The sequence below is a fragment of the Simochromis diagramma genome, unplaced genomic scaffold, assembly GCF_900408965.1.
Source record: "Simochromis diagramma unplaced genomic scaffold, fSimDia1.1 OVJJ01000385.1, whole genome shotgun sequence".
Taxonomy (NCBI): domain Eukaryota; kingdom Metazoa; phylum Chordata; class Actinopteri; order Cichliformes; family Cichlidae; genus Simochromis; species Simochromis diagramma.
Window position 1 is genome coordinate 507,744 of NW_024386751.1, and position 13,699 is coordinate 521,442.

At 46.0% G+C, this 13,699-nt stretch overlaps 3 protein-coding genes across 4 annotated transcripts in view; all 3 read right to left on the minus strand.

Annotated features, from left to right (window-relative positions):
- Nucleotides 1-3,146, minus strand: part of LOC120728036 (E3 ubiquitin-protein ligase TRIM63-like) — an 11,785-nt gene extending 8,639 nt beyond the window's left edge. The window contains exons 1-2 of the mRNA XM_040022705.1: nt 2,912-3,146; nt 2,016-2,188 (exon numbers count right to left, since the gene is read on the minus strand). Coding sequence (XP_039878639.1) covers nt 2,016-2,188; nt 2,912-3,031 — 293 coding nt within the window. The 5' untranslated portion in view covers nt 3,032-3,146. The remainder of the gene's footprint in view (nt 1-2,015; nt 2,189-2,911) is intronic.
- A 627-nt stretch (nt 3,147-3,773) lies between these two features.
- On the minus strand, nt 3,774-13,149 carry LOC120728343 (dnaJ homolog subfamily C member 5-like). Of its 2 annotated transcripts, XM_040023178.1 has the most exons (5): nt 11,414-13,149; nt 5,498-5,618; nt 5,116-5,329; nt 4,862-5,036; nt 3,774-4,517 (listed from the first exon to the last, which is right to left on the minus strand). In XM_040023178.1, the coding sequence occupies exons 2-5, from the start codon at nt 5,602-5,604 to the stop codon at nt 4,420-4,422; spliced, it is 594 nt and encodes a 197-aa protein (XP_039879112.1). In that variant the 5' UTR covers nt 5,605-5,618; nt 11,414-13,149; the 3' UTR covers nt 3,774-4,419. The 2 variants fall into 2 exon arrangements, with proteins under 2 accessions (XP_039879112.1, XP_039879106.1); XM_040023172.1 differs by lacking the exon at nt 11,414-13,149 and having other exon boundaries at nt 5,498-5,858.
- A 72-nt stretch (nt 13,150-13,221) lies between these two features.
- The window catches only part of slc4a2a (solute carrier family 4 member 2a), a 35,912-nt gene continuing 35,434 nt past the window's right edge, over nt 13,222-13,699 (minus strand). The window contains 1 exon segment of the mRNA XM_040022076.1: nt 13,222-13,428. Within this exon segment, the coding sequence (XP_039878010.1) occupies nt 13,237-13,428 (192 nt within the window). The 3' untranslated portion in view covers nt 13,222-13,236.

Sequence of the window (13,699 nt, forward strand, 5' to 3'; positions counted from 1 at the left end):
TGGGAGTGCCTACTGGGGTCAGCGGGGGAGCTGGCCCCAGGGAGGGGTCACCTGCCCCTCCCTTCCTTCCCTCCCCATCTCCAGCTGCCTCCCTCTTCCCGCTCCACCACAACCACCCACACATGTAGGGCCTTGGAGTAGGGGTATGTCACCAGGGTGCAGAGGAGGCTACCCCCCCCCCCCCCCTCTGTCCCCTTCTGGCTGCCTCTGCCTCAATTTTATCCCACAACTTAGACATTCACATTACTCACACTCTCATTACGCATACATATAGGATCTTGGGGGTGGGCACGATACACGGAGTCCAAATTACCATCAGGGTGTACACCCCACCCCTGGCGTCGTTGCCCACCTCTCAATTTTGAATACACGTAGACATTGAGGGCTAGCAGGAGGGACCATGCGCTTACCTGCTGCTCTCTGGCAGGTAGCTCCATGCCCTCCTGGGTTTTAATTGCACCTTAGAACACACATGCATCAACACTACAATGAGCGGGTGGAGGGAGGTTTGGAGTCTTCTCTCACCCCCGTTCTCTGCGGCCTGCTGGAGCGGGGGGGCTAGGAGGAGGAGTTGGCCGTCTGACTGCGGTCTGGAGTGTGGGGCCTCCCTGCTGCTGCGGAGTCGGGGCGGTCTGCCTCTCCCCACCGCAGGGAAAAGGGTAACACCACCTGGGTCTGGGTGCAGTTCCCCCCTCCAGGGGCAAGGGTACCTAGACCCGGTTCGTAGAGTACGCTTGGGGAGTGTGATCGTGTGTACAGCGTCTCTTTATGTCTGTCTCCACGTTGGTTGAGTGTGGAGTAAGTGCATATGAGAGCATGAGGGTGGGAATGGATGTTTGTGTCTGTGTGTGCCTGTATGTCTGTGTCTATATGTCAGGTTGGGTATCAGACGCCACCTCTCTGGGGACATCTCAGGCCCTCCAAGGTTTGGAGGCCTATCTCCACCCACCACCACTTCCCCTGCCAGTGGCGGACTCCCTCAGGTGTCGGTGCGTTGGTGGTTCTTTGTGTCTGGGGGTGGGCGTCCGGGTACACACCGGCTCACTCCTTGGCGGCCGCTTATCGGGGCCTGGAGCCTGGGGCTCGCTCGGGCCACTTCGGAGGTGGGGTGCCCCCGGCCTCTCGGCCTGGGGCTCGGTCACTCAGGCACGGCTGGCTGCCGGCGGAGCTCACGGGCGCGTCACTGCAACTCCCCCTGGCTTCTGCTCCACGGCTGCTGAGTGAACCCTCATCTGGGACTCTCCTCAGCTCTTACTGGGACAGTGGCGCGGCTGCCCCTCTGTTGGTCTTCCTTGGTCTCTTGTGTTCTGGGGGCCTCTGGATGTCTGGAGTTTTGATCTCCATACCTGCTTCATGCCCTGGAGGACGGGGCTGTGGCTCCCCACACTCCCTAGCAGATCATTACATGGAGAAACCTTTGGAATGCAAGCATGCTGATCCACACAGGTGTACACACGGGTGTTCACAGACGCGGACTACAGCTTTCTTGGCTGCTGCCTCAAAGCACATTGTGCGCTGTCTATCTTGCGTGCTGCACAATATCGTTTATTATTTAGTATCTACTGATATCTACTGCTAGCTAGTTTATTGTGATGGTGCCGTTTTTTGTTTTTTTTTATTATGTTGCTCTTTGTTGTTTGCTTTCTCTTCTGTTTTTTTTCTCCATACAGGTGACCCAGGAGTTTTGTTCTTTTTTTTTTTTTCTTTCTTCCCCCCCTTCTCACCGTCTCTTCTCCCCTTTGGTTTTCTTTCTCTCCCTCTCTTTCTTTCATTCTTTCTCCCTGTCCTATCCTCCAGTCATGTCTGTCCCGTTTGTAGCAACTGAAAATAAAATAAATTCATAATTATAATAAAGGTCAATCAAATGGACCAATATGGCAAGGCCATGATGATCCACTTGGTAAAATAAATCCGCTTGGCATCTTTCTTGGCCTTAAGACAACAATTCTGATGGCTAAAGATCCAAGCGGGACACAAAAAAAAAAAGAAAGTGATACAGGTGAGTGCAGGTGTACCTGGTGCTGCCCTGTTTGTACATGTCAATGATGTTCTCCACTAGCAGGTTCCTCTGCAGGCCATAGACACCGTGTCGGTCCAGAACCACCTCATGTCTGCAGGATGGGCAGCGGAAACGACCGCCGGACGTCACAGTGGAGCCACTCCGTGTCGACAGGTACGGGTTGGATGCCTGCAGGGGGCGGGGCATCACACAGGTAAGGAAAGAAAAGACGGTTCGTGAACTGAATTTCTGATGGAAGGTTTTAGACGTTTGTAAGTGAGAGCACAGAGAGCACAATGAAACACAAACAGGCCGACAGGTAAAGAAACAAGCTCCGCCCATCACCCTGATCTGGGTAAAGAGGTTAACACCTGGAAGGAAGAAGAAGAAGCTTCATCTACAGGTACAAACAGCAACACGAGAGAGGGAGTGGAACAGACTCGCATGTGTGTGTGTGTGTGTGAGAGTGTGTGTGTGTGTGTGTGTGTGTGTGTGCGCGCGCGTGGGGGGGGTCACGTGGGGCAGGAAGTGAGGTAAACAGCTGAGTCCTCTCAGTCTCAGAGTACACATACACCCAGTAATAAAAACTATGATGAATAGTATAGAGAGAGTACTCAGTACATCCCTATGTGTACAGGTGTGTATTTATACTGGCTGTTTTTCACAGAGCCTCATGGAGGAAGAGCAGCTGAGATGAAGGTTTACCTGCTCTCAAAAAAACATCCTCACCGACCGCCATCAGCCCGTGGGCCACGCTTTGGACCACTACACAAATGATCCTCCTTCAAACTGCCTGATTTCAGACGGGATAACTGTTCTTGAACACACCAATGAGCCGGGTTTTTGGTGTGTTCAAGGACAACCCTGTAACATGAATTCTGAACGATCCTGCCACCTGTGTGTGTGTCTCACCTGGAAGACGTCGTTGGCACACTTGCGGCACAGGTTGTGTTGGCACGGCAGGATGACCACCGGCTTGGTGAACATCTCCAGGCAGATGGGACAGATGAGCTGCTTCTCCAGACTCTCCATGACGCTGAGGACGCCGGGGAGACGCCGGCGAGGACAGAGAGAGGTGTCCCAGAGGAGACAGGAGCTGAGCAGGAGCAGCTGAGGAGTGTGTGAGTGTGTGGGGCCTGCAGCAGCTCTCAGACTGTTTTTAGACGGCAGACGTCAGCTGTTACCGTGCAGACATGGCCTTATATGTTAAAGGTCAGGGGGGGACACATGAGAGGGGGAGGGAGACAAATGAGGGGAGATGATAAAGCACAACAGGCCTGGTTAAAGGGACAGTCCACCACAGTCTGTAGAGCAGCCGAAGAGGCCACAGCTCCCCCTGCTGGCAGGTTTTTAATGATCAGCTGTGCGGACAGAGCGATCGGAGGTCTTCAGACGAGTCTGAGTGACGAGCAGGAGGTTTTGTTTAGCGTGCAACACGAAATATGAAGGCTGAAACCAACAAAGAAGAAATATGGAGGCTGACAGAGACGTACCGAGTTACACCTCATTAGTCATTCACCTGCACTATAAACCTGCAGTTCCTCTGACGTCCAGACTCAGTGGTGGCAGCACTGAGTCTGTCCCCATAGACTCCTGTGTTAAAATCAACAGCTTGAAGCTAACACTGCTGTGGTCTGTAGATACTTTACCCTCCATAACACCAGTATAACTTACCTGCATTATTAGGGGCGTGGCCTGTGTGACTGACAGGTGGATGGTGACACAAATAGCTGTAGCTGCTAGCTTCACCTGAACCGGGCCTGTGGGCCGGGTTTGTGCTGTTGGAGCCTTTTGCTTTTTAATGACATCACCAACAATATGGCTGCTGTGAGGTCACTGCACTAACAGAGCGTCCAAGAAGGCGGAGCAAGTGTTTGATGAGGGAAACTCGAGGAATCTGATTGAATGTTAATGATTAGCAGGGGTTTGAGTCTGTGTGATGCTAATATGGTGTCATGTCGGTGGTCCAAACAGTTTAAACCTTAAAAAAAAAACTCATTCACAATCGGGACAAAAGAGAGGGGCGGAGCTTCCAGGTGACTTGACCACAGTTGTGTCATCAGGTTTATTTGAGTTCACAGATGACAACAAATTAAAAGAAACAAACTTCAAACTGAAACATTATTTACAGCATCATGTGACATCTGAAGCTCCACCTCTTCTTCCCAAAAACAACCAATCACAGCATTGCTTCAGCTACAATAATAACTGAACAGCAGGTGATGAAGATGGTCTCCTCACAGGACACTAAAACACAGAGACAGTTTGCACACAGGAGGACTTTGGTGGTTTCCTGTCCTTGGAGGAAGATAGAAACAGAAACTCAGAGTAAGCTTTAAACTGGAGGAGCTTTCCTGCTGCCACGCTTCATGGTCGGGCTACAGCTTGCGGTCGTAGACGGAGTGATGCATTTCCCGTCTTCATGTGTAGGTGTCCCCGTACCTGCGGTGGCCATCGCCAATCAGCTGAGTTTTCTCGCTGGCATTCGTCGGCTGGTGGACTATCGGAGCCTCGACGTCTGCAGAAAAAACAGAAAGTCAACAAAAGTCAGCGAAGGTTCTCGGTCACGCAGGTTGTGGTGGTCTAAAGAGCTCGCACAGACTCGCACTTCTTTGTTCACGTTTCATCTGGGAAGCTTCTTCAGCTCTAAGAGCCATCAGTGGAGAGTGGTGGGTAGTTAAGCCCTATGGGAGGGTCCTAGACCCCCTGTTGATCCTTTGCCTAATCACACGAGCCCAGGTGTGTGTCCACAAACACAAACATGCTCTCATTATATTTGTAGTTACGCTTCCTTCTATTTAAAAATGACTGACTGCACCTTCAAACATCAAAATAAAAGCTAAACACTTCCTGTCACCTCACCGTTTTCGGGTTCGTTGCGGATCTCCTCCTCCAGGTCATCGGGGGAGGCGTAGTCTGGCTCCGCCCCCTCTCCTGTGGGTGGCGGCTTGAGTTTGCCGCAGCAGCAGTTGCAGCAGCAGCAGAGACAGCAGCAGCAGTAAAAGCCGGTGATGATCCCACAGAGCACGAACAGACCCTGAACACAAACACGCCGTCAGCTCACGCCTCCTCACACCACCTCTATTCACACAGCTAGAGTGGAAGTTCCGCCCCACCTTGGCCCACCAGGTGGACAGCATGAAGTATGTGTTGACGTTGTCCTCTCCAAACTGCTGGGCCACGTAGAGTCCCAGCGAGCCATACGAATCGTAGATGTTCCTCTTGGTGAGGTCACTCAGGACGGCGTGGGCGCTGTTCAGCTCCTTGAACTTCTCCGCCGCCTCTGGGTTGTCCGGGTTCTTATCGGGGTGGTACCGCAGCGCCAGCTTCCTGACATCACACGCAGGTGTTAGTATTCACGTGCTGAGGTCAGAGAGTCTAGCTCTGCCCTCTGATTTCATCAGCAGCGCCATTAGTGCGCAAGCTGAACGTCACGCTCGCATCTTAAATCGTGTCATCAAACGTGCAGGTGAGTGGGCGGAGCTGGTGTAGGCTCACCTGTACGACTTCTTGATGTCGTCATGGCTGCAGCCTTTCTCCAGCCCCACGATGTGATACAGAGACTCTCCAGAGGTGGACAGAGCGCGCTGCCTGCCGTCAGACATCCTAAAACCATCACCTGTTGCAGGTGAGCAAACCACAGTGTCACACATGCGGTCACAGGGAAAGATAAACGCCAGGGAACACGCTCCGTAGGGCAAAGGTCAGTGAAAACCTTTCAAATATTTTAGTGACAGCAGTGAAAGTTTATTAGTTCATGGATCAGGGAGGCGACCGTGGCTCAGGGGGTTGGGAATCGCATCTGTAACCGGAGAGCGCCGGTTCGATCCCTGGGCTCTCTGTCCTGGTCGTTGTGTCCTTGGGCAAGACACTTTACCCTACCGCCTACTGGTGTTGGCCAGAGGGGCCGATGGCGCGATATGGCAGCCTTGCTTCTGTCAGTCTGCCACAGGGCAGCTGTGGCTACAACTGTAGCTTGCCTCCACCAGTGTGTGAATGTGAAAGTGAATGAATAGTGGTATTGTAAAGCGCTTTGGGTGCCTAGAAAAGCGCTATATAAATCCAATCCATTATTATCAGAAGAGAAAAAGTGAGGATCGTTTTAACGTTTCCTGCGGGGTCAAAGGTCACTGTTTCCTGCTCGTTGTTCCTGTGGTTTTTTATTAAGCAGAAAAAAGTGTCTGACTTTTAACTGAAGAAGAAGAAAGTGAACAAATAAATAACATAAACGTGTTGTTACTGCCGCACTAAAAGACTCCAGAAACACACAAAACAATGTCGGCTGTGTGCCGAACACGGAGTCGAATGAGATGAAATGACGAAATGAAACCAAACGCATATGCAGCTCTATAAGAATCAGAAACAGAAAAATGTAATTTAAAAATAAAATGTTCGCCCAAAAAGAAACAGTAAAAATTCTACAGAAAGAAGAAAAGTGGTCACTTTATTAGTTCAGTGCACCACTCACCTCACCACTTCGGCTGCTACAATAGAAACATGTCTCCTTCACGTCAAAATAAAACCAAATAGAAACACGTCTGCTTCACGTCAAAATAAAACCAAATAGAAACACGTCTGCTTCACGTCAAAATAAAACCAAATAGAAACGCGTCTGCTTCACGTCAAAATAAAACCAAATAGAAACACGTCTGCTTCAGGTCAAAATAAAACCAAATAGAAACATGTCTGCTTCACGTCAAAATGAAACCAAATAGGAACACGTGTGCTTCACGTCAAAATAAAACCAAATAGAAACGCATCTGCTTCACATCAAAATGAAACCAAATAGAAACGCGTCTGCTTCATGTCAAAATAAAACCAAATAGAAACGCGTCTGCTTCACGTCAAAATTAAACCAAATAGAAACGCGTCTGCTTCATGTCAAACTAAAAAACAAATAGAAATTAATATGCGAGCATGACGTTCAGCTTGCGCACTAAAGGCGCTGCTGATGAAATCAGAGGGCAGAGCTAGACTCTCTGACCTCAGCACGTGAATACTAACACCTGCGTGTGATGTCAGGAAGCTGGCGCTGCGGTACCACCCCAATAAGAACCCGGACAACCCGGAGGCGTCAAAATAAAACCAAATAGAAACACGTCTGCTTCACATCAAAATAAAACCAAATAGAAACATATCTGCTTCAGGTCAAAATAAAACCAAATAGAAACGCGTCTGCTTCAGGTCAAAATAAAACCAAATGGAAACACGTCTGCTTCAGGTCAAAATAGAAACACGTCTGCTTCAGGTCAAAATGAAACCAAATGGAAACACGTCTGCTTCAGGTCAAAATAGAATTGCGTCTGCTTCAGGTCAAATTAAAACCAAATAGAAACACGTCTGCTTCAGGTCAAATTAAAACCAAATAGAAACGCGTCTGCTTCAGGTCAAAATAAAATGCGTCTGCTTCAGGTCAAAATAAAACCAAATAGAAACACGTCTGTTTCAGGTCAAATTAAAACCAAATAGAAACGCGTCTGCTTCATGTCAAATTAAAACCAAATGGAAACACGTCTGCTTCAGGTCAAAATAGAAACACGTCTGCTTCAGGTCAAAATAAAACCAAATAGAAACACGTCTGTTTCAGGTCAAATTAAAACCAAATAGAAACGCGTCTGCTCCAGGTCAAATTAAAACCAAATAGAAACGCGTCTGCTTCAGGTCAAACTAAAAAACAAATAGAAACACGTGTGCTTCAGGTCAAATTAAAACCAAATAGAAACGCGTCTGCTTCAGGTCAAAATAAAATGCGTCTGCTTCAGGTCAAAATAAAACCAAATAGAAACACGTCTGCTTCAGGTCAAATTAAAACCAAATAGAAACGCGTCTGTTTCAGGTCAAAATAAAATGCGTCTGCTTCAGGTCAAAATAAAACCAAATAGAAACACGTCTGCTTCAGGTCAAATTAAAACCAAATAGAAACGCATCTGCTTCAGTTCAAAATAAAATGCGTCTGCTTCAGGTCAAATTAAAACCAAATAGAAACACGTCTGCTTCAGGTCAAAATAGAAACACGTCTGCTTCAGGTCAAATTAAAACCAAATAGAAACACGTCTGCTTAAGGTCAAAATAGAAACACGTCTGCTTCATGTCAAAATAGAAACACGTCTGCTTCAGATCAAATTAAAACCAAATAAAAACTTGTCTGCTTCAGGTCAAAATAAAATGCGTCTGCTTCAAGCCAAACTAAAAAACAAATAGAAACGTGTCTGCTTCATGTCAAAATAAAACCAAATAGAAACACGTCTGCTTCAGGTCAAAATAGAAACGCGTCTGCTTCAGGTCAAAATAAAACCAAATAGAAACGCGTCTGCTTCACGTCAAAATAGAAACGCGTCTGCTTCAGGTCAAAATAAAATGCGTCTGCTTCAGGTCAAAATAAAACCAAATAGAAACACGTCTGCTTCAGGTCAAATTAAAACCAAATAGAAACGCGTCTGCTTCAGGTCAAAATAAAATGCGTCTGCTTCAGGTCAAAATAAAACCAAATAGAAACACGTCTGCTTCACATCAAAATAAAACCAAATAGAAACGCATCTGCTTCAGTTCAAAATAAAATGCGTCTGCTTCAGGTCAAATTAAAACCAAATAGAAACACGTCTGCTTCAGGTCAAAATAGAAACACGTCTGCTTCAGGTCAAATTAAAACCAAATAGAAACACGTCTGCTTAAGGTCAAAATAGAAACACGTCTGCTTCATGTCAAAATAGAAACACGTCTGCTTCAGATCAAATTAAAACCAAATAAAAACTTGTCTGCTTCAGGTCAAAATAAAATGCGTCTGCTTCAAGCCAAACTAAAAAACAAATAGAAACGTGTCTGCTTCATGTCAAAATAAAACCAAATAGAAACACGTCTGCTTCAGGTCAAAATAGAAACGCGTCTGCTTCAGGTCAAAATAAAACCAAATAGAAACGCGTCTGCTTCACGTCAAAATAGAAACGCGTCTGCTTCAGGTCAAAATAAAATGCGTCTGCTTCAGGTCAAAATAAAACCAAATAGAAACACGTCTGCTTCAGGTCAAAATAGAAACACGTCTGCTTCAGGTCAAATTAAAACCAAATAGAAACACGTCTGCTTCAGGTCAAACTAAAAAACAAATAGAAACACGTGTGCTTCAGGTCAAATTAAACCAAATAGAAACACGTCTGCTTCAGATCAAATTAAAACCAAATAGAAACACGTCTGCTTCAGGTCAAAATAAAACCAAATGGAAACGCGTCTGCTTCACGTCAAAATAGAAACACGTCTGCTTCAGGTCAAAATAAAATGCGTCTGCTTCAGGTCAAAATAAAACCAAATAGAAACACGTCTGCTTCAGGTCAAAATAGAAACACGTGTGCTTCAGGTCAAATTAAAACCAAATAGAAACACGTCTGCTTAAGGTCAAACTAAAAAACAAATAGAAACACGTCTGCTTCAGGTCAAATTAAAACCAAATAGAAACACGTGTGCTTCAGGTCAAATTAAAACCAAATAGAAACACGTGTGCTTCAGGTCAAAATAAAACCAAATAGAAACACGTCTGCTTCAGGTCAAATTAAAACCAAATAGAAACGCGTCTGTTTCAGGTCAAAATAAAATGCGTCTGCTTCAGGTCAAAATAAAACCAAATAGAAACACGTCTGCTTCAGGTCAAAATAAAACCAAATAGAAACGCATCTGCTTCAGTTCAAAATAAAATGCGTCTGCTTCAGGTCAAATTAAAACCAAATAGAAACACGTCTGCTTCAGGTCAAAATAGAAACACGTCTGCTTCAGGTCAAATTAAAACCAAATAGAAACACGTCTGCTTAAGGTCAAAATAGAAACACGTCTGCTTCATGTCAAAATAGAAACACGTCTGCTTCAGATCAAATTAAAACCAAATAAAAACTTGTCTGCTTCAGGTCAAAATAAAATGCGTCTGCTTCAAGCCAAACTAAAAAACAAATAGAAACGTGTCTGCTTCATGTCAAAATAAAACCAAATAGAAACACGTCTGCTTCAGGTCAAAATAGAAACGCGTCTGCTTCAGGTCAAAATAAAACCAAATAGAAACGCGTCTGCTTCACGTCAAAATAGAAACGCGTCTGCTTCAGGTCAAAATAAAATGCGTCTGCTTCAGGTCAAAATAAAACCAAATAGAAACACGTCTGCTTCAGGTCAAAATAGAAACACGTCTGCTTCAGGTCAAATTAAAACCAAATAGAAACACGTCTGCTTCAGGTCAAACTAAAAAACAAATAGAAACACGTGTGCTTCAGGTCAAATTAAACCAAATAGAAACACGTCTGCTTCAGATCAAATTAAAACCAAATAGAAACACGTCTGCTTCAGGTCAAAATAAAACCAAATGGAAACGCGTCTGCTTCACGTCAAAATAGAAACACGTCTGCTTCAGGTCAAAATAAAATGCGTCTGCTTCAGGTCAAAATAAAACCAAATAGAAACACGTCTGCTTCAGGTCAAAATAGAAACACGTGTGCTTCAGGTCAAATTAAAACCAAATAGAAACACGTCTGCTTAAGGTCAAACTAAAAAACAAATAGAAACACGTCTGCTTCAGGTCAAATTAAAACCAAATAGAAACACGTGTGCTTCAGGTCAAATTAAAACCAAATAGAAACGCGTCTGCTTCAGGTCAAATTAAAACCAAATGGAAACGCGTCTGCTTCACGTCAAAATAGAAACACGTCTGCTTCAGGTCAAAATAAAACCAAATGGAAACACGTCTGCTTCAGGTCAAAATAGAAACACGTCTGCTTCAGGTCAAAATAAAACCAAATAGAAACACGTCTGCTTCAGGTCAAAATAAAACCAAATAGAAACACGTCTGCTTCAGGTCAAAATAGAAACGCGTCTGCTTCAGGTCAAATTAAAACCAAATAGAAACGTGTCTGCTTCAGGTCAAAATAAAATGCGTCTGCTTCAGGTCAAAATAAAACCAAATAGAAACACGTCTGCTTCAGGTCAAAATAGAAACACGTGTGCTTCAGGTCAAATTAAAACCAAATAGAAACACGTCTGCTTCAGGTCAAAATAAAACCAAATAGAAACGCGTCTGCTTTAGGTCAAATTAAAACCAAATAAAAACGCGTCTGCTTCAGGTCAAAATAAAATGCGTCTGCTTCATGTCAAATTAAAACCAAATAGAAACGCGTCTGCTTCAGGTCAAAATAAAACCAAATAGAAACGCGTTTGAGTTTCAGGCCATCGGTGCGAACGTTTCCACAGACGGTTTGAATGCCTCGACCTGCCACGACGTCCCTGTTATTACATCAGCAGGCCAGAACCATTTGATGTGAGCCCCTCACAAATATGAGGTTTTCATGGGACACTGGTGACCCTGTACCTGATGATGTCACACAGGTGGGTAGCGGCAGGATCGACGTATACAGAAGGGAAAGAGTGAGAGAGCGAAAGAGCCATTACCTGCCTGCCGAAGCCTCGCAGCGTCCCGACCCAGTTGCTACCTGCTCAGGTGTTCCTACCTCGACCTGCAGCTCGAAGCTTCTACCTGCTCAGGTTGTGCCTGCTGACAGCCTCCATCAAACATTCAGCAGCGGCTCGGATCGGGTGACTGCGAGCCTCCACGCCTGCTCGGGTTTCTCCGACACGCTCTGACGGATTCATTGTGACGTGGAGGGAGAGATGTTACCATGGCGACCAGGTGAGTCAGGAGGGGACGGGGCAGGTGCTGTAAGTGGATGCAAAGGCTGACTTCTTTTTGCTGGAGCTCCAGCTGTGTGAGATGCACCTGGCAGAGGAACACCTGACACACCTGGTTCCAGAAAACGGCGCCAACACAAACTCTTCACTTTAGCTTTGAGCTAATGTGACCTGTACAGGTGTGCCCTACCTGCCACCATGTGATAGCCGTGACAAGTCTGAATAAAAGAGAAACCTTTGACCTTTGACCTCTGATCTCTCAATGTCTGCTTTAAATCATTAGGCCGTCAGACTGAAACAGCCTTCGTTCCTTCATTAAATCAAAGTGCCTTCTCCTTTCCACAATTAACAAAGTGCTTACCATGAACAACACTCAGACCCACAGTGGGCCCTGTCCTGTGGGGTCCCAGTAAAAGGTGGTACTGTATAACGTTTTCTTTCTTTCACACGGTTTAGGGATGAAAACCACCTGCGAGCCAAAATGCATGACTCTGCAGACTGAACTAGAACTCAGGAAACAGCTTTGATGATGAAACGTCACTGCAGAAAAACTCGGGTAAAGCAGCAGGGAGAAAAAAAGTCATCCTAAATTCAGGAACCACACAGGTACCACATGACAAAGGACACTCACACAGTGTACACACATCAGGTAACCAGCGAGACAGAAGAACTATCAAAATAAAAGAACTAGCACAGATACTACTGCGGACTGGTATATGTGTTTATCTTCTGTCCCTCAGACAGACCCCGGGGGCGACTGGCGTCCTCCTATCCATGTTCTATGGAGAACATCCTGTGCTGCTGCCTCCGTGTGATTTTCCAGCTGAGACTGCCCCGAGAATCCTCGGGTGGTCTTTACCCGCTCTCGACGAATCGCACCGCTCTCGCCGTCTCAGAAAAGCAGCAAATATGAAAGACTCGTCACAGCGCATTCATAATCTGTTCACACTGCAGCTGTGAGGCAAACGATACAGGAGCAACAGAGCAGAGACAGCAGTTTCTACCCTGGAGCTGATCAGCCGATGGCATCCTGTGTAATACTGTTTATGTGCAATATAGCTTCTTTCTTATGTTGAATGACCGTGTTCAAGCTCATTTTTTATATTATTCTCGTAATTTAAACTTTTAACGACTTTTTGACCGCAGTGTAACAGTGAGCAGGTCAGTGTGAGCATGACAACAATGATGAACTCCATCACTGATGCATGCTCCAACATCCAGGTAAGAAAACTTACTGAGGTAGCAACTCTGTCCGAATTCTCCGGATCACCAGGGGTACAGCTGGCAGACAACACAACCAAGCCGTACTTCATCAGCCCGGCTGTCGGTGCACAGCTCAACACAAACCATTCTGCCAGCAAAGACACCCACAAATATCTCTGGACTGAGCCGAACCAAGTTAGCTATCATATGGCTTTAGCTAGCAAGTGAAAAACTGAATCAGTGTGAGATTTAAATACAGTACAGAATGATATCAGCAGAACCCCACAGCGCCCCCTATCGTGCCTAGTGACAACCCACCCCCGTTTACCTAAATCATACATCTGTGCTCGCTGCATCTCAGTGTGACGTTCACCTGAAGCTGCTCAGGTAAGGTAATGGAAATCATGCAGCGTACAATAAAAGACACACAGACTGGTTTGGAGGATAATACTCGTGTTTATTGACAGAGAACTGTTAGTGCAAGCTTTACAACAGGAAGACGCTCTGCGAACAGAAACCCAGGCGTACGAAACTTGAAACTCTACAGTGGGGCGGAGCCACCAATCACCACGCAGATCCAGGTAAGAAAACTTACTGAGGTAGCAACTCTGTCCGAATTCTCCGGATCACCAGGGGTACAGCTGGCAGACAACACAACCAAGCCGTACTTCATCAGCCGGCTGTCGGTGCACAGCTCAACACAAACCATTCTGCCAGCAAAGACACCCACAAATATCTCTGGACTGAGCCGACCAAGTTAGCTATCATATGGCTTTAGCTAGCAAGTGAAAAACTGAATCAGTGTGAGATTTACATAACGTACAGAATGATATCAGCATGAACCCC

Bases quoted from the DNA above. Each gene is read 5' to 3' on its own strand.
- LOC120728343 (XM_040023172.1), bottom strand. From the start codon at position 5,652: ATGTGTGACACTGTGGTTTGCTCACCTGCAACAGGTGATGGTTTTAGG. The intron at 5,037-5,115 runs GTGGGGCGGAAC...GTTTGTGTTCAG, and splicing joins TGTCCACCTGGTGGGCCAAG to GGTCTGTTCGTGCTCTGTGG. The intron at 4,518-4,861 runs GTGAGGTGACAG...TTTTTTCTGCAG, and splicing joins CCGCAACGAACCCGAAAACG to ACGTCGAGGCTCCGATAGTC.